Genomic DNA, 19,194 nt, shown 5'->3' on the forward strand with positions numbered 1-19,194 from the left:
GTGATACCAACGGAATTAAAAGTCTGAGTATAGCAGTAATTTTAGAATATAAAGTCCTAGTGACTTAAGACAGTATGGCAGATACTTGAGCCAAAGAACCAACTCCTTAGCAACTCCTTATTCGTTTTTGAAATAAAGCTTCAGCACTTCATATTAGAATCATGCAACACAGTTATCAACCAGATTTTCTAAGCAAGTGTGTGAGCTTAATACAAGCACAAAGTTGAATCAAACACATTGTACTTAATTATTTGTATTTTATTATGCTTTTTCTAACCAATCACGGGGAGTCAACTTAGTGGGAGGAGTTGATTAGACCTAGTTCTAGTCTATTCCTTTCAAAGTTATCCCTACTAAGAGCTTTAGTAAGAATATCAGCAATTTGATCTTCAGTTTTATAGAAGTTAATTGAGATATTCCCCTTTTCAACATTATCCCTAAGAAAGTGATGTCTAATGTCAATGTGTTTGGTTCTCTTGTACTGACATAGATTTTTAACAATGTTTATGGTATTGGTGTTATCACAGAAAATGGGAACACAATCAACAAATATACCATAGCCCCTTAGCTGTTGTCTTATCCATAGTAACTGAGCACAGCAGGATGTTGCTGCCGCATATTCAGCCTCAGCTGTAGATAAGGCCACTGAATTTTGCTTCTTGGTTCCCCAAGACACCATACAAGAACCTAGAAAATGAGTTGTTCCTGAAGTGCTTTTTCTGTCAACATGAAAACCTGCACAGTCATCATCAGCATAACTAACTAGATCAAAGTTGTACCCTCTAGGATACCACAAACAGAGGTCAGGGGTCCCCTTGAGATATCTTGATATTCTTTTGGCAGCTTTCAAGTGAGATTCCTTGGGATTTGCCTGAAATCTTGCACATAATCCCACACTAAACACTATATCAAGCCTGTTTGTTGTGTGGTACAATAGTGACCCAATCATTCCTCTATATAGCTTCTGTCCCATACTTTTCCCTTCTTCATCAAGGTCTAGCTTTGTTGCAATGGCTATGGGGGTATCAATAGATTTAAAGGAGTCCATGTTGAACTTTCTCAGTAACTCTTTGATATATTTTTGCTGATGTATCATGGTTCCAGTAGGTGTTTGCTTGATTTGCAGCCCCAGAAAGAAGTTCAATTCATCCATCATGCTCATTTTGAACTCATTTCCCATCATCTCAGCAAATTCCTTGCACATTGCTTCATTGGTGGCCCCGAAGATAATATCATCCACATAGACTTGCACAATCAGAATATTCTTCCCTTTGCTCCTTAGAAATAGAGTGTTGTCCACCTTTCCTCTTACAAAGTTGCTGGCTAAGAGAAATTTTTAGAGCCTTTCATACCAAGCTCTAGGACTTGTTTCAGACCATAAAGAGGTTTATCCAGTTTGAACACATAGCCAAGATATTCTTCACTTTCAAATCCAGGAGGTTGTTTGAAAAATACTTCCTTCTTCAAGTACCCATTCAAAAAGGCACTCTTTACATCCATCTATTATAAAGTGAATTCCATGTGGGCAGCAAAGGCTATCAGCATTCTTATAGCCTCCATTCTAGCTACAGGTGCAAATGTCTCATCATAGTCAATGCCCTCTTCTTGATTGTATCCCAGAACTACCAATCTGGCCTTGTTACTTGTGATATTTCCTTGTTAATCCAACTTGTTTCTGAACACCCATCCGGTACCTATGATAGTTCTGTTCTTGGGTTTTTATACCAGGTGTCAGACCTTGCTTCTCTCAAACTAATTTAGCTCCTCTTGCATGGCTATGATTCAGTCTGGATCCTTTAGAGCTTCTTTGATGGTCTTAGGTTTAACCTTTGAGAGGAATGTTGTAAGTGCACATAGATTTCTTAAAGAATACATGGGTTGCACCCCTGCATTTGGATCAGAGATGATATTCTCAAGAGGGTGTGAGCTTTGATGCTTCCATGGTCTGATCTATATACCCAAAGAAGATTCACTTGAGGAGTGACCCAAAGAAGCAGGTTCAATAGGTGTGGCTTCATTTGTCTGGTCAGTAGTTAGAGTAGATCTTTCTTCTTCTTGTTCCTCATTTGTTCTTCTTGTGGTTTTCAGATCCGTCTTCATCAGATTCCTTTGTATCTCCATCACCAGTGAATCCTATGTCATAATCTTCAACCTACAGACCTTTCTCAGCCAAATTATTAGATTCATCGAAAATAACATGAATGTTTTGCTTCCACACACATAGTTTTTTTTTATTAAAAACCTTATAGGCCTTATTATGTGGAGAGTAACCCAAGAAAATTTCCTCATCACTTCTGTTATCAAACTTACCTAGAACTTCTTTCCCATTATTATGCACAAAACATTTGCATCCAAAGGCTCTCAGGTAAGTGATATTGGATTTTCTTCCTCGAAGTAACTCATAGGGAGTTTTCTCAAAAATGGGTCTGACCATGCATCTGTTTAGCAGATAGCAAGCAGTATTGATTGCCTCAGCCCAGAAATTCTTAGGCATTCCACTGACAATCAACATGGTACTCCCAGTGTCTTCTAAGAATCTATTCTTTCTTTTTACAACCCCATTTTGTTGAGAAGTTCTAGGTTTAGAGAAATTATGGTGAATGCCATGTGAGCCACAGAACTCAAGGAATTTTTAATTTTTAATTTCAGTTCCATGGTAAGTTCTTATACTTAAAATATTACATCCTAGCTTTTGTTAAATCATTCTAACAAATACATAGAAAACATCAAAGGTTTCATCTTTTGATCCCAAAAATAAAGTCCAGGTATACCTGGAGAAGTCATCAACAATCACAAATACATACCTCTTACCTCTTCTGCTCCTTATTCTCATTGGTCCATATAGATCCATGTGAAGGAGTTCCAGAAGTTTAGAAGTACTTACAAACTTCTTAGATTTAAAGGATGACCTAAAATGTTTCCCTCTAACACATGCATCACATACTTTGTCAGAGGTAAACTCAACTTTAGGTAGCCCAAGGACCAAGTCCTTCGCTGCCAACTTGTTGAGCTGAGAGAGATTAGCATGTCCCAGTCTTCTATGCCATAGTAGTGGATCATCTTACACTACACTCAAGCATGTGTTCTCACTCTGGAGAAATGACATAATCGATATCTTGTATACATTTTTTTGTCTCTTACCCTTTAACATAATTTCATCAGTATTAAGCTTAGTGACAGTGTATATTTTGGAATTGATTTTTACCAAATTTCCTTTGTCGCACATTTGAGAGATGCTAAGAAGATTGTTTTTAAGACCTACCACATAATACACATCTTCTATAGCACAAGAGAGTGACTTAACAACCTTGCCAATACCTGTTATCTGGCCCTTTTCCCATTTCCAAATGACACACTCCCTCCTTGGAAGGCTGTTAATGAGAGAAAGTTTTTCTTTTCTCCAGTCATATGTATTGAGAATCCACTGTCTAGATACCAGTCCTAATTTTTTCCTCTCACCTTAACCTGCACCAAAATTCACAAGTTAGTTTTGGGAACCCAGACTAGCATGGGTCCCTTTTTGTTGGAAAAAGGATGAGTCAGATTCTTTCTTGCCCAGAAGGGGAGAGGATTAGAAGCTATTTTCTTGTTAACCTTAATCCACTTAGTGTGGACAGGAGTATTAACCTTTGGATCCTCTTCCTTCTTAACATTTTTAGCAATACCAAAAGTGTTTCTAAACTGAGCACGAATTAAGTCAGGACAAGTATCTCTACAGTGTCCTACTCTTCCACAATGAGTGTATATGTTATTATCGGAAATTCCTATATACTTTGGGTCAAACTTAGGGATAATTTTCTATAGCCAATTCTAGATTTATTGGAGCTACAGTTTTTATTCAGCCAATTCAAGGCATCAGAAGATCTATGCCATTTGCTTAGTCTAGATAGTTCATAATTAGTCTTTTTTAGGTTTTTATGCAGTACTTTATTTCTACATTCAACAACACAGAGATTATCATTAGAAATTTTTAATTCCTTTTCAAGCTTATCCTACAGATCACTCATTTTTATTTTGCCATGGGTATCAGGAGACTTCTTATTCTCAGAAGTAAGTTCAAGAACCTGGTTCTTAAGGTCTTTGACCTGTTTCTTTAAACTAGCTTTGTCAGATTCAAACTCTTTGATATCAAGTTTGACACAAGAAAGGTTGTTGATTAGCTGATCATTTCCATTACTCATTTTATCCATTTCATTCATTAAGGTCACAATTATGTCCATCAGCTGATTTTTGGACATAGCATGAATATTTTCTTTCAAGTCAGATACACTTACCTGGTTTGCCTCATCTTCAGTTTTTGAATCACTCATGGCTATCATTCCTATCACTTCTTCCTCTATTTTTGATTCTTCAATCACCATCAGAGCCACTTTGATGTTTTGATTTTCAAAGTCAGTTTTCAATGTCCTCCATATATCATGAGCAGAAATGCAAGAGGACACTCTGAGGAGGGTGTTTCTAGACAGACTTTTGTAGAGCAAGTCCTTTGCTTTAGCATTTTTTTGAACTAGCTGACGATCTTCCTCATCGTATTCCTCTTCTCTTTTGTTGCACTTGTTACCTTCACCATCCAATTTGGTTGGAAGAATTGGTCCATGACTGAAAATTACCCATAGGTCAAAGTCCGTAGTCTGAAGAAATATTTCCATACGTAGCTTCCATTTATCATAGTGGTGTTCATCAAACAAATGAGGTCTTCCAATGTGCATTCCAAGCTGTACTTGGGGTTCTGTCTTCACAACTTGGAGTTCATCAATCACAACATAGAGACTTATAGCCTCATCATCCTTTTCTTCCTCTTGATCACTCCCACTATCCTCATATGCTGCCAAGAATGCCTACTTCATTGCTTTAGTAAATCCTTTGCCTAGGATTTTTTTCTTTGTTGGAACCATTTTCTCTCATCTTCTCCTGTTTCTCCTTTTCAGCTCGTTCTTTCCTCTGCTCCTATGTGATCTAGCTTGCCACACTTGTAGCACCCATCATAGTTAGCTTTGTCGATCTGCTTGTGCTTACTACTGGTCTCTCTCTTGGATGCACTTTTGGAATTCTTCATGAACCTCTTGAACTTGGCAAACATTGTTAGATCAGGATCATCATAGTCAGATTCATCATCCTCGGATGCTTTAAGAACCAAGGTCTTGTCCTTATTTGGTTCTTCTTTGCGTAGTTCTATCTTTCTCATTTCATGAGTTTTCAAGTTTCCAACCAACTCATCAAGTGAGATTTTATCCAATTCCTTGGCTTCCTGGATTGCAATGACTTTTGATTCCCATAAAGCTGGAAGGATTCTTAGAAATTTGCTAACCAACTCTTCTAAGGTAAACATATTTCCAAGTGATTTTAGTTTATTGTTTATTATAATGAACCTAGTCATCATATCCTGGATGGGCTCAGACTCTTTCATGGAGAAAAGCTCATAGTTTCTCATGAGTAGTTCAATTCTTGATCTTTTTACTTGATTTGTTTCTTCATGAGCAATTTGGAGTGCATCCCATATCTGTTTCGCATTAGAGCACACAGAAATTCGGTTGTACTCATCAGTACCAAGTTTACAGATAAGGATTTTCTTAGTGTTTGCATTCTTCTCCATCATTCTGAAATCTGCTACCACAAATTCGGAGGGGTCCTCAGGAACTGTTTCACTTTGTGCATTTTGTTTTATAGGAATCAAAGGACCTTGGTTTAATATGGTCCATAGTTCAAAGTCTTTAGCTGTCAACAAATCTTCCATTCTTGCTTTCCACCAGCTTTTATACTTTCCATTGAACAAGGGTGGTCTGATAATTGATTGTCCTTCATTAATTCCAGGTGGAGCACTCGTCTTTCTTCCAAGATCTCTCTAGGTGTTAGCCGTGTAAATGAGATAACATGCTCTGATAACAATTTTTAGTTTGAGTGCCCATATGGATTACTAAAGAACTTGTTTCTTTACTTTGTTCCTTAAGTGTAAAGTAAATAAGCAATAAAATGAACACAATAATTTTTACGTGGAAAATCAACCGGCTCAAAACGTCCAAAAACCACGACCTACCACGTAGGATTTTCAACCCCAACTCCACTAGAACAATGAGCCAAAATGTATCAATTAAAAGACTGTAATTCAATACTCTCTAGTACTCCTACTACTCCTATTTGATTCACAAGTTACTCTAACATGTAAAGCAAAATACTCACTCCAACTCACTAACTATTTATGACGTTTGATTACAACTCAATTTCCTAAAACACATTCATTATATTCACTCGAAAGAATACAAAGCAAGTACTCAACAAAAGTAAAAATAACTTATAACACTTTAGTTGATGTGTAAAAGAATGGCTCAGAAGTCCAAAGTTAATCCTATTTAAACACGACTTGAGATCCTTTAAGAGTCCTATTCATAGTCAGCTTCCTCTTTGATAGAACTCCTATTGTTCCAAGGATTCCATAAGCTTTGGGACTTTTGTATCATTAAATTATCCATATCTTAAGAAATGACCCTTATCACTTATAGCAGTTGTCTTCCACCAAACTCAGACATGGGTAAATTTTAGATAAAGTTACTGTCATGTACATACGTACAAGTATCAATCATGAGGAGATGATCCTTTAACCTGAGGAGCTAGTTCTTCATAACAGTTAAGCAACTACATTGAGGACCTGGTTCTTTGAGCAATTAGTCATACTTTGTTAATCATCAAAACTTTAATACTCAACACCAATATTGAGGCCTTCGGAGGAAGAAACAATATAGTTTAACATGAGCAGTTGCACAACATAATGATGTCATTATTGTCTTCAATTATGGTAGGCTTCGCATCGAATTCACACATGAGTTTCGAATTCTGTTTCTGCGATGGATTAGGTGGATATCAGTAAGGGTATTTGAAATTGTCGCACATGCCATTGATACTATGGTGTGGGAAGAGTCATGGTTTCTGGTTGGTTTGAATTCAAGAAAGATGACTAAGTAGCATGGCTTCTTAGCTGGGGAGAGTACACCAGAATAAAATAGGGCACCTTGTTCAGTAAGTTGGATCCCATGGGCTTTCCTTTGTCTTATCGCGTCGGAATTTTCGGTAAATATTCCATCAAAATCACTTTTACAACCTTTTCATTACCAATGTTATATTCTTAGTTTACTTTCATAATCATTTCTTGAAAAATCGACAGAGCCACACCAGATCAGTTATTGTTGTGTAATTAAAGAGATATGTTAATTTAATTTGTTGAAGTACTAGTTACAAGAATGTGATCATTTGAATTTAGAGCGCGTGAAAATGTTATTTTCTAACTTGATGTAGAGTACTTTTGACCAAAAAAATTAAATAAAAAAGTTTATCTTAACTGTCGTATTAATTTTGACTGCAGGATTCAGTGGACTAATGGACTGTAGTGGATTTTTTAGGGTTGGCTATGAAAATTTTATTCCTTTATTCCTTTCCTTAATATGCTCCCTCAATGTAGTTATTATTATTTTAAAAAAACGAAAGATGGAAGACATCAACCTTAGTTTATTTATAGCGGAGAGAAAAACTTATTTTTGATGGTGCATTCAACTATAAGGAAGAATCTGATCTTAAGACTCCTCCCAAAAGCAGCAGTAGCAATCATGAACATGTTCGGAAAAGACGCGGTTTGTGGGGTCATTTTCGAGTACACAAACACCAACAAAGAGAAGTCCCTGACATGATGGATATAATCTATAAGAGGATCACCATTCAATAAGGATACCTTGATGTTGATAGATAATTTCAAAGTATATTCTGATTTTCAATGGAAACATATGAGTACCTTCAAGCAGGAAAACTGAAGGCAACTGAGGATGCTCTAAGGAACTGAAAGCATGCCCTCTTCCTTCTGAGGCCTGTTATGTGAAGGGGAAAGATTTTCCAAGTTGCAGATGATTAGTGAAAAATCTGTGATTGTAGTATTTTATACTATGATTTCTGTTCTAGAGTTTATTTGATGTCTAAGTTGCAGATGATTAGTGGAAAAATAGTGATTTTAGTATTTTATATTGTAGTTTCTGCTCTAGAGTTCATTCGATGTCCAAGTTGCATATGATTAGTGGAAAAACGGTGATTGTAGCATTTTATACTGTGGTTTATTCTCTAGAGTTCATTCGATGTCCAAGTTGAAGATGATTGGTGGAAAAGTGATGATTGTAGCATTTTATACTGTGGTTTCTGCTATAGAGTTCATTCGATGTCCAAGTTGCAGATGATTAGTGGAAAAGCGATGATTGTAGCATTTTATACTGCAATTTCTTCTCTAGAGTTCATTCGACGTCCAAGTTGCAGATGATTAGTGGAAAAATGATGATTGTAGTATTTTATATTGTAGTTTCTGCTTTAGAGTTCATTCGATGTCCAAGTTGCAGATAATTAGTGGAAAAGTGGTGATTGTATCATTTTATACTGTGGTTTCTTCTTTAGAGTTCATTCGATATCCAAGTTGCATATGATTAGTGGAAAAGCAATTATTGTAGCATTTTATACTGTGGTTTCTGCTCTAGAGTCCATTAGATATTCAAGTTGCAGATGATTAGTGGAAAAGCAGTGATTGTAGCATTTTATACTGCGGTTTCTGCTCTAGAGTTCATTCGATATCCAAGTTTCAAATGATTAGGGGAAAAATGGTTATTGTAGCATTTATACTGTGTTTCTACTCTAGAGTTCATTCAATGTACAAGTTGCAGATGATTAGTGGAAATGCGGTGATTATAGCATTTTATACTGTGGTTTCTGCTCTAGAGTTCATTCGATGTCCAAGTTGCAGATGATTTGTGGAAAAGCGATGATTGTAGCATTTTATACTGTAATTTCTTCTCTAGAGTTCATTCGACGTCCAAGTTGCAGATGATTAGTGGAAAAATGATGATTGTAGTATTTTATACTATGGTTTCTGCTCTAGAGTTTATTTGATGTCCAAGTTGCAGATGATTAGTGGAAAAGCGGTGATTGTAGTATTTTATACTGTGGTTTCTCCTCTAGAGTTCATTCGATATCCACGATAGGGAATAAAAGAAGTGAAATTTTTCTTACTCTGTAGCCTTTAGAAGATAAGTACAGACATCTCCGTACCGATCCTCCAGACTCTCATAAGCTTTCTCATGATACCTAGGCAACCTAGTGCTCTGATACCAACTTTTTACAACCCGAAATCCCAACCCCGAGGCCCTGATGGCACCTAACATTTCACTTGCTAGGCAAGTCAACGTTAGCTAAATTACTTAACTAGGTTTAACAATTTAAATCAAAACATTAATAATAATAATAAAATGTGGTAGTCTGAAATAGATATGATAAATACCATATAACGTAAATTAAACATATCCTAGAAATCTGAAGTCACGAATACATGAGCATCTAGAGTACTACAGATAAAGTCTGAACAAAATACAACTGTTTGAAATTAGGTAAATAGTAAAGACATAATGGAAGGGGACTTCAGGGACTGCAATCGCCAGCAACTCTACCTCAAGTCTCTTGCTGACAGCCGGTCCATGCAAAATCTCCTCTACACGCTGTTGGAACCTACTCCGGTATCTACAAAAAAAGTACAGAAGTGTAGCATGATTACAACCGACCCCATGTACTCTGTAAGTGTCGAGCCTAACCTCGACGAAGTAATGACGAGGCTATGACAATACACTCACAATAAGCCTGAACAAAAAATAATAACAGAATACAGAAATAGAATTAAAGCAGTAAACTCATATAACCGAACCCGTAGGTCAACTACTAGAGGGCCCAGAATAACATAATCTCAAATCTCATAACAAAATACCGAGAACAATTTCTACAGCCACAATAACAACAATATCTCAAATCCGTTGTGGTGCACAACTCGATCCTACTATATCATCATCTGTTCATAATATATTCCGTCCTTATCTCTTCATATCGTATCATTTCAATATTGTTGCGGCGTGAAACCCGATCCCATCATATCAATTCATTTTAATATCGTTGCGACGCACAACCCGATCCCAACAATTTCAAATTATAAACATAAATAATTCAACACCAATGTTTATGAAATATCAATACAAAGGAAAAATGAAACATACAGAACAATAAGGAACTACCAACAAACGAGGAATAACCAATACTTCGAAATCCCAAACCTTGGAAAAATGATAGGACCAAAATAGCTAGATGGCTCACATGAACAGAATAACAAAATAAAGTACTTCAAGTAATATAAGAACGGTAAAAGTAAGTAGAACATGTGACAATGAAAATATACAATTAATTCAATTAGAAGCATGTAGCAAGTGAAAAGATATTTGGTGAGAAATGTACAATTGAAACATGTAACAGGTAAACAACAAATAACAAGTAAGACGTAGATAACAAGTAAGAACGTGTAGCAACTAAAGTATGTAACAAGAGATAACATAGAGTAAAAAAAAACATGGAAGTAAATAGTCCAATCCCGCATGCTTGGATTCCATTACGGCGCATATACACTCATCACCTCGGATATACGTTGTTTCCCCACACAATTCATATAGGAAATAATCCAACAAGTTCTAATTCCCTTAGGTCAAGGTTAGACACAATGCGTACCTCTTTCCGCAATCAAATCAACACTCAACCACGACCTTTCCTTAAGAATTAGCCTCCAAACCAGTCAAATCTAGCAAAATATGGTTCAAATCATTCAAATTAAGCTTTAGAAACTACTTACGAGTTAAAAAAATTTAATCTTTAATGAATTTGGAAAATGTCAACTTCGAGCACGCTTGGTCAAAACCCGAGATTCGGACCAAAATCCGGTTACCCATTTACTCCCGAGGCCGGTTATGTGATTTGTTTTGAAATATGACCTCAATTTGAGGTCAAAATATGAATTTTACAAATTTTTCAATTTCTACCCAAATCCCTAATTTCTACCATGAAAATCCTAGATTTGATGTTGAAAACACATGAAAAATATTGGGTAATTGAAAGGAAATGGATTAAAGTTTCTTACCAATAATTTTGGGAAGAAGGAAGAAGAAACTCTTGGAAAATCGCATCTAGAGTGTTTAGGGTTGAGAAATGGTGTAAAATGAGCTAAGTCCCGACTTTTCCTCTTTTACCTAGTTGTGGATGTTACAATTGCAAACGCTTGTTCGCATTTAAGACCATCGCAAATGCAAAACACAGGTCGCAAATGCGAACTGTGCATCGGAAGCCTAGAATTCGCAAATGCGACAATATGTTTGCAAATGCGAACTGTCCCCCATTCGCAAATGCGGACAACTACTTCGCAAATGCGAAGCTACCCAACATAACACAACATCGCAATTGCGATGCCAGGGTCGCAAAAGCGAACACAGCACCCATCACAACAACGACTCCTTCTTTGCAATTGCGAAGACCCAGCCCCCAGCCCATTCTCGCAAATGCAAACTATTGTTCGCAAATGCGAGCCAAACCTCGCAATTGCGATATCAACAGCAGACACCAGAATTAGGCACTGCATCAGCAGTCCTCAAACTATCCAAACTCATTTGAAAACGCATCTGAAATGCATCCGAGCCCCTTTGGGTCCAGACCAAACATGCACACAACTGTAATAACATCATATAAACTCGCTCGCGTGATCAAATCACCAAAATAACGTCCAAAACCACGAAACGAACATCAAAATGCATCAATTTTAAAGAAAAACTTAAGAACCTCCAGAATCACATCTAAGCGTCTGAATCCTACCAAACCAACTCCGCATTTCACCTAATTTTGCAGACAAATTTCAAATAGAAAAATGAACCTATTCCAAGTTCCAAATAAAAATTAGAACCCGATAAGCATAAAGTCAACATACGGTCAAACCTAAAAAAAATTTAAATATTCAAATTGCTAACTTTTGGCAAAACAAGTCAAGTCAACCTACCAACCTCCGAATTCAATTTCGGACATACGTCCAAATCCAAAAATCACAATATGGACCTAACATAATAGTCAAAACACCCATCCGGGGTCGTTTATCCAAAATATTGACTATAATCAACTCAAGTTATTTTTAAAGCCAAAAATCACATTGTCTTAAAATTTTTACGTAAAAACTTTTTGGAAAACAACGCGGACTGCGCACACAAATCAAGAAACATCAAATGAAGCTAATAGAGGTCTCGAAACACAGAAATAACGGCTAGTACTCTAAACTCCCTATCGGGTCGTCACATTTAGAATATGCAGAGAGATATTCTTTGTGAACCCTAGCCGTTATCGCTTAGTGGAAAAAGCTCTCATTTCCAACATCCATAAAGTTGTACTTATATCTTATAAAAAGGGGTTTTAAGAGAAGTACTTGCTAATGGGTTAACGCGCTAATTAACACCCCTTATGGGTGGATCCGACACGATAGCAATTTTCCAACCCAAGTAGTACTCTGTATTGAAGTGATTTAAACTTTTTTCAAGTATTTTCTTCCCATTGTTGAGGCCTTTGGAGGAAGAAGAAAATATTTGGACAAGAACTGCTGCACAATACAAGGGTGTCGTCATTGTCTTCAATTATGGTAGGTTCATCATCTTACACTCATCGAATTACACATGAGTTTCGAATTCTGTTTATGTGATGGATTAGGTGGTATCGGTAAGGGATTAATTTGAAATTGTCGCACAGGCTCGTGATACTTATGGTTTCTAGTCATGGTTAATAGCATGGCTTCTTAGCTGGGGAGAGTACACCCGAATAAATGAGGGCATCTTGTTGAATAAGTTGGATCCCACGGGCTTTTCTTTGTCTTATTACGTTGGAACTTTGGGTAAATATTCCATCAAAATCGCTTTCACAACCTTATCATTACCATTGTTATATTCTTAGTTTACTACCATAATCATTTCTTGAAAACTAGATAGAGCCACACCACTATCAGTTATTGCTGTGTAATTAAAGAGACATGCTAATTTAATTTGTTGACCTACTAGTTACAAGAATGTGATCATCTGAATTTAGAGTGTGTGAAAATGTTGTTTTCTAATTTGATGCAGAGTACTTTTAACCAAAAAAATAAATAAAAAAAGACTATCTTATCTGTTGTATTAAATACTGCTTCTGGTTCAGTGGGATATTTGGTTGGACCATATGCTAAATAATTTGGATGTTGTCCCTTTATCCCTTTCCGTAATATGCTCCCTCAATGTAGTTCTTATTATTTAAAATGAGAAAATGAAAGATGGAAGACATCAACCTGAGTTTATAATATATATTACAAGTACGCTTGTTGAAAGAAAAACTTAGTTTTGATGGTGCATTCAACTATAAGGAAGAATCTGACCTTGAGACTTGTCTCAAAAAAAGCAGTAGCTATCACGAACATGTTAGGAAGAGTAGTGGTTTGTGGGGTCATTTCCGAGTACATAAACACCAGCAAAAGAGCAGCCCGTGACATGATGGATGTAGTCTATAAAAGGATTGCCATTCAATAAGGATGTCGTACGTGCTGCTGACAGTCATTTCAAAGTGTACTCTGATTTTCAGTGGAAGATACCTGAGTACCTTCGAGCTGGAAAACTGAAGGCAATTGAGGAGAGGACGGATTCTTCAATAGCTACGGTTCCGTGAACTCATTAGCTTTTGTCTAGAGCGAGTATTTGTATTGAAAAATTCATTAAATGTATAAGAATATTTAGTATTGAACTCAGTCCGTTAATCAAATTAGTATTGTATATTAACTAGAGATTTTTGTAAGAACCCATAAATCTAAAATCCCGAATCCGCCTCTGAGAATGTCTCTCAAGGAGTTGAAAGCATGCCCTCTTCCTCCATAGGACTATTCCGAGGTGATAATGTGGGGAAAATGATTGTCCAAGTTGCATGCACATGATTAATGGGTGACTGTGGTTTCTGCTCTAGAGTTCATTCGAACCACCTCATTATGTTCTATCTGAAGTAGTACAATATGTATGAAGTACGTGCTTAGTGATTTATCTAAAGAAACAATAACAAAATTTGAATACAAAACACCTTGGTTTTAGATTCAATCAATATCATCACTTCCGACTCCCCATTCCTCCATTTTGTATATCTTTAGAGTTTTCAAATTCCATCAGCTTTATCGGTTTTCAATATCATTAAGTTGAGAAAAAATAGCTTCAGAATTATGCAGAGCCAAGTAGGCAAACCTTCAAATTCTAGCTTTTATTTTAATGCTTTCAATGCATCTATTTCACTCGTATAACAATATCCTCCTGCCCTTAACCCTTTACCCTCCAAAATTAGGATGGCTGAAACAATTAAGCATATCTCAAAGCAATATATTTCTAATCCTAATTGAAGATGTCTTCCTAGCTGTATTGATAAAGTTACTTCATCCTCCATTATTACAACATAGTATTAATAAAGGGGCATTAGCAACAGTTGTCCGGTCCATTATTCAATACACAGAGACATCCACTTGATTAGAGGCAGTGCTTTTTGTCGAAATCTTTATCATTCAAGAAACCAGAAACCAGACTTGTTAGTCTTTGAGCACCCCGGCCAGGTTGCAATGAAGTTATGTTTGTTAAAATGTAGCGTGAGATAGTTTCATTTGCTTCTCCACCTTTAAACCAACTACCAGGAACAAAACCATCAGCTTTGCGGCCCAAGAGCTCAGAGTCAATCTTGTCAAGCACTGATTCATTCCTGCCAAATTTTCTGGCAAATGGCGCATTGCTTTCAACCATTTCCTGGTAATCATCTACAGTGAGATAGTGCGGATGTTGCTTAGGAGGGTTGTCCCACGCTATAAAATGAAGGTCGTGGTTGACTGTAGTATTTCGAAAGGCTTCTACATTGCATATGACAGTGTGGAAATATGCTTCAGGTGAAGAGAGAAAGTTAGCATAGTACATTAACAGTGTCCTCGGGAGGCCGTCCCACCCAGACAATAAGTAGTCCACAAATGGCCGAGAGAGCATCATCCAAGCTGATCCTGGTGCAAATTCAAAATGCATCATTTTTCATTTTCAATGATTTTGTGATGCCTTTCGAAATATAGATGTAACAAAATTAATACTAGTATGTAAATAACTTTAGGCATATTTCATTATGGGATAACACCTATGAGGTGCATGTTGAATTCTTAGAACCCGTTTGGGCATAAAATACTTTTCCTTTTTTTTTCGGAATCGTTTGTCTATAAAATTTTCAATTTTCACTTGAAGATGCATTAATTTTGAAATTTTTCACTCAAATCACTCACAAAACTTCAAAAACAACCCAAAATTATATTCATATCCAAACACAACTCTAAATTTCAAATACCATTTTTACTTGAAAAAATATTTTCCCTTATTTTTGAATTTTACAATTCTTATGTCCAAACGCCCACTTAGTCACTTGGCATGATGAAAAAACCTAACCCTTGGAATTCATCTAACCCATAAATTTGATTTGTGACAATATGATAAATTTGGCACCATATGAATTAATGTATAGTTTCTCCGGATCGATCCCTAAAGCTAAAATTAGTGGGCGTGTGGATATAAGAATTGTAAAATTCCGAAAAGAATAATTTTTTTTAAAGTGAAAATGGTATTTGAAAATTAGAGTTGTGTTTGGATATGAATATAATTTTGGGTTGTTTTAAATTTTTGTGAGTGATCTAAGTGAAAAATTTTGAAAAATAGCTTTTTCAGTTTTTCATATTTTCACAAAAATTCAAAATTCACTTGAAAATTGAAAAATTTATGACCAAACACTGATTTCGAAAATAAGTGAAAAGAATTTCATGGCCAAACAGGCTCTTAGTTGTAGTTAGCCCAATATATGGCTTTGTTTGAACTGCATACATCACTCTTAACATGGCGTTGTATTGATACTTCAGTATAATTTTTCTCAAAAAGTATTACATCATTAAGAGTACCCCTTATAAAAGTATTTTATATGAAGTAACTTTTTGTTTGAAACTTTATTAGCGCGCCAAACATCAGTAGCGCATACGTAATGATAAATTTAGCTAAAAGAGGGAGATAGAACCCCTCTAGAGATCTACTGTATTGGAAGCTTTAGTTGAGTGAGAAATGGAATGTTGAAAGCTTAGAATGGTTAGACGGAATATCGAACCGGAGTTTGTTAGCTTGCTTTTATTATTAACTCAGAATATACACAAGTTTGGAAACTCTCACCTGTGAATAATTTAAATGCTGTTGGCACACTCCTTTGTTGTTGGACCCAGAAGACATCAGATTTATGCAAACTGTAAAACCCCGGATCAATTATTATAGGCTTGGCCCTATATTCCCTACAACCAGAAATACATTGCATATTCTGTAAAACCTCATAAATAAAATCCAATTTAAGTAACGATAGGTTGATTAAATGGCAAGTTATCCACATACTCCTTCCAATCGAGGTCACTTGTATGCTCAATAAAGTTAATATCTCTTGGAATTGTCCATACAGTGTGAAGCAAATCTGTCAATCGGATTAGCAAAGTCCTTCGGTTTAGATAAGCACCAATTGCAAGTAATTTGATTAATAAATCCGAAGTGAATAGACCAAAGGTAAATCTTTTCTTCTTTTCTTAAGAAGAAGAACCAAATTATGAAAATATATTTCACTGAACAAAATGTTAAAACTGATCAGAAACATGGTGACGGGAAACTCTATGTTTGATTGGAAAATCAATAAACCAATGGTTTTAGCTAATATTAGACGTGGACAACATAGAAGCTTGAAAACAATATTTAATTTGGATCTCCATAAATTTACTAATAATTGATTTGTTCGATGATAAGATTAGTATGACAGGACAAGTAATGAAAAGTGGTAATAATTTCTGCTGGCGGGTTATGCGATTATGTCATCACAGCAACATTCATGTTCATATTCACGACCAAAAAGGGCGGCAAAAAGAAAAAGAAAATTTCGCTAATTAATAAGTTACTCTCTCCGTTTCAATTTAGATGAACTATTTTGACTTGACACAAAATTTTAAAAAGAAAACATGTGATAGCCCTAAAAGCTTAAGTACGGCTACTCTGAAAAGTTTAATTCCACCCCCAACCAGGGCCGGCTCTAACGTGATGAGGGATTTGGAGGGCCCCATTTTTTAAAAAGAATAGGTTTATAGGTATTTAAAAAAATAATATTTAGTACTTTTAATACAAAATTAGAGTTTTTAATATAAAAGGAAATAGAGCTCTTTAGATATGTAAATAAAGTAATAATTTGACATATTTAAAAATGGATAGATGAATAGTTTTCGCAACGTTTTAGTTTTACTCCTTCATTATATAATGTATACAAAAATTCACTCTCCCTTTCTTAATATGTCCAAGTCAATCTTTCTTTTCTCCTCTCTCTTTATATTTCAGAAACCCCTATATATTTTCTGTCTTTCTCTTTAATATTCTTACTCACCTTCTTTCTCCAATATTTCATTACTCACTTTATTTCTACAAGATTTCATTAGCTCCACTGTTCAACAATACTTTTAAGCTTCCAATAATTCTATACTTCTATTGCTCTATAAAATATTACTCTCTCCGCTCCAGTTTATGTGAACCTATTTCCTTTTTGGTCCGTTCCGAAAAGAATGACCCCTTTCTAAATTTGGAAATAATTTATCTCAAACTTACAATTCTACCATTAATGAGAAGCTTTTATAACCATACAAATACTCTGGGCCCTTTTTTGATTTGTTTAGGACCACAAATTCTAAAAGTGTTTAATTTTTCTTAAACTCCGTGCCCAGTCAAACAGGTTCACATAAATTGAAACGGAGAGAGTATCTAATATCAACAATATCTCAAGAAAAATTAAATGAGCTGGCTATATTATCAATTGAATAAAGATAATTAGAGAAAATCGACTATATAAAAAAGATTATTAACAACTTTGTATTTCAAAAAGTTAGAAGAGTATATTTCAAATAAAACGTATGTTATAACTATCTTCTAAAAATTTAAGCCCCATATTAAACTTTGGCCTTAGGCCCCGCATATCCTTGAGCCGCCCCTGCCCCTGCCCCCAACCCCCAAAAAAAGAAAAAAAACCAAAGATCTTAATTAGAAAAAGAGGCGGGGAATGCATACCATCTTGGGTTACTAAAGGATAATCAGAAGCACTCAAATTGATGAACCAATCCCATTCACCACCTTCCTTGAGCAAAATGGCAGCAGCATGAAGTGTATTAGTAACCATAGTAGGACCTCTATAAGTTACCAAGTTGGACTTCATAATTACTCTCACATTCCCAACTTCCACAAACAAAGGCTCCCTCTTCACAAATTTCAGCAGCTCTAATCTCTCCTCATCTGTTGTCTCAAGGTCCAAATGCACCACATACTGGTTTAATGGATGGTACAAAGCCTTAAGTGTCCTCTTTAAGCTCTCCCCATCACCACTCGATCCAGATATCAAATATGCCAATCTTGGTATTGTTGTTATGGGTCGTGTAGGGGCTATATGCAGTCTTGATTCAACGAATATTAATTGATCTTGCGCTTTAACTGATGCTTGGTAAAATGGGTTTCCAGTAGAAAGAATGCAAATGATGAAGAAAGAGGAGATTAAGAGGGCAAAAATCAGAGGATTAAACCATTTATTACCTTCCATCTTTGGTCTGTTATTTTCTACTGGTTTCTATATATTGGTGACACAAAATCATTTCTTTTTCAACGTGAACTGAGATTTCATTAAAATTTTTAACGTAGAGGTGGGAAAAGGTATTTTTGAGTGGTTTTGGAGCATTGCAGGTCAACGAATCTACGAATGTTTAGACTAGATTAGTGCAAGTAATCTTCCTTAATGATACAGTCAGTGAATGATAAAGTGGATTGATTAATAAAAAGACATGTGCTAAAAGGTAATCAGATTGCCAAGCAACTCACATTTATCTTTGTGTCCATTTGGATCTCTCTTTTAGCCTTATTGATGAAATGTGATCAAAATTTTAGTTTTCCTACTTTAACGTGAAAAGGTAGCTATCAAATTTCATTCATTTTTGTTCAGGAACAGTGTTTTAAAAAGCTTTTCAGAGACTCGCCTCGGGACTCGCTCCAGGGTGGGGCACTATCAAAACGTCTTGAGACTCATGTGTGGGACTTAGTTCTGTGAGGTTTACGCCTTCAAGCGCCCGACGGTGCGCCCTAAACACGCCTAACGCTCAACGCTCAGGACTCGCCCAACAGATCCTATGCAAATCATGTGTTGAATTCACTAATTTGCACTGTTAACTCTCAAAATTCTTTAACAAATGAATGATTAAAGTTCTTTTTATCT

General features: G+C 35.9%; 2 protein-coding genes across 2 annotated transcripts; both read right to left on the reverse strand.

The window, feature by feature from the left end:
- Positions 1-2,062: 2,062 nt before the first annotated feature.
- LOC142178195 (uncharacterized) lies at positions 2,063-5,734 on the reverse strand. The gene is made up of 8 exons (XM_075247523.1): positions 4,966-5,734; positions 3,997-4,825; positions 3,556-3,676; positions 3,460-3,465; positions 3,319-3,371; positions 2,805-3,038; positions 2,243-2,438; positions 2,063-2,152 (listed from the first exon to the last, which is right to left on the reverse strand). Exons 1-8 carry the CDS (start codon positions 5,732-5,734, stop codon positions 2,063-2,065), a joined length of 2,298 nt encoding a protein of 765 aa, XP_075103624.1.
- Positions 5,735-12,232: 6,498 nt separating this feature from the next.
- On the reverse strand, positions 12,233-18,679 carry LOC107777018 (beta-glucuronosyltransferase GlcAT14B-like). The gene is made up of 4 exons (XM_016596980.2): positions 18,006-18,679; positions 16,308-16,383; positions 16,095-16,210; positions 12,233-14,899 (listed from the first exon to the last, which is right to left on the reverse strand). The coding sequence occupies exons 1-4, from the start codon at positions 18,526-18,528 to the stop codon at positions 14,385-14,387; spliced, it is 1,230 nt and encodes a 409-aa protein (XP_016452466.1). The 5' UTR covers positions 18,529-18,679; the 3' UTR covers positions 12,233-14,384.
- Between the last annotated feature and the right edge of the window lie 515 nt (positions 18,680-19,194).

The sequence above is a fragment of the Nicotiana tabacum genome, chromosome 24, assembly GCF_000715075.1.
Source record: "Nicotiana tabacum cultivar K326 chromosome 24, ASM71507v2, whole genome shotgun sequence".
Classification (NCBI taxonomy): domain Eukaryota; kingdom Viridiplantae; phylum Streptophyta; class Magnoliopsida; order Solanales; family Solanaceae; genus Nicotiana; species Nicotiana tabacum.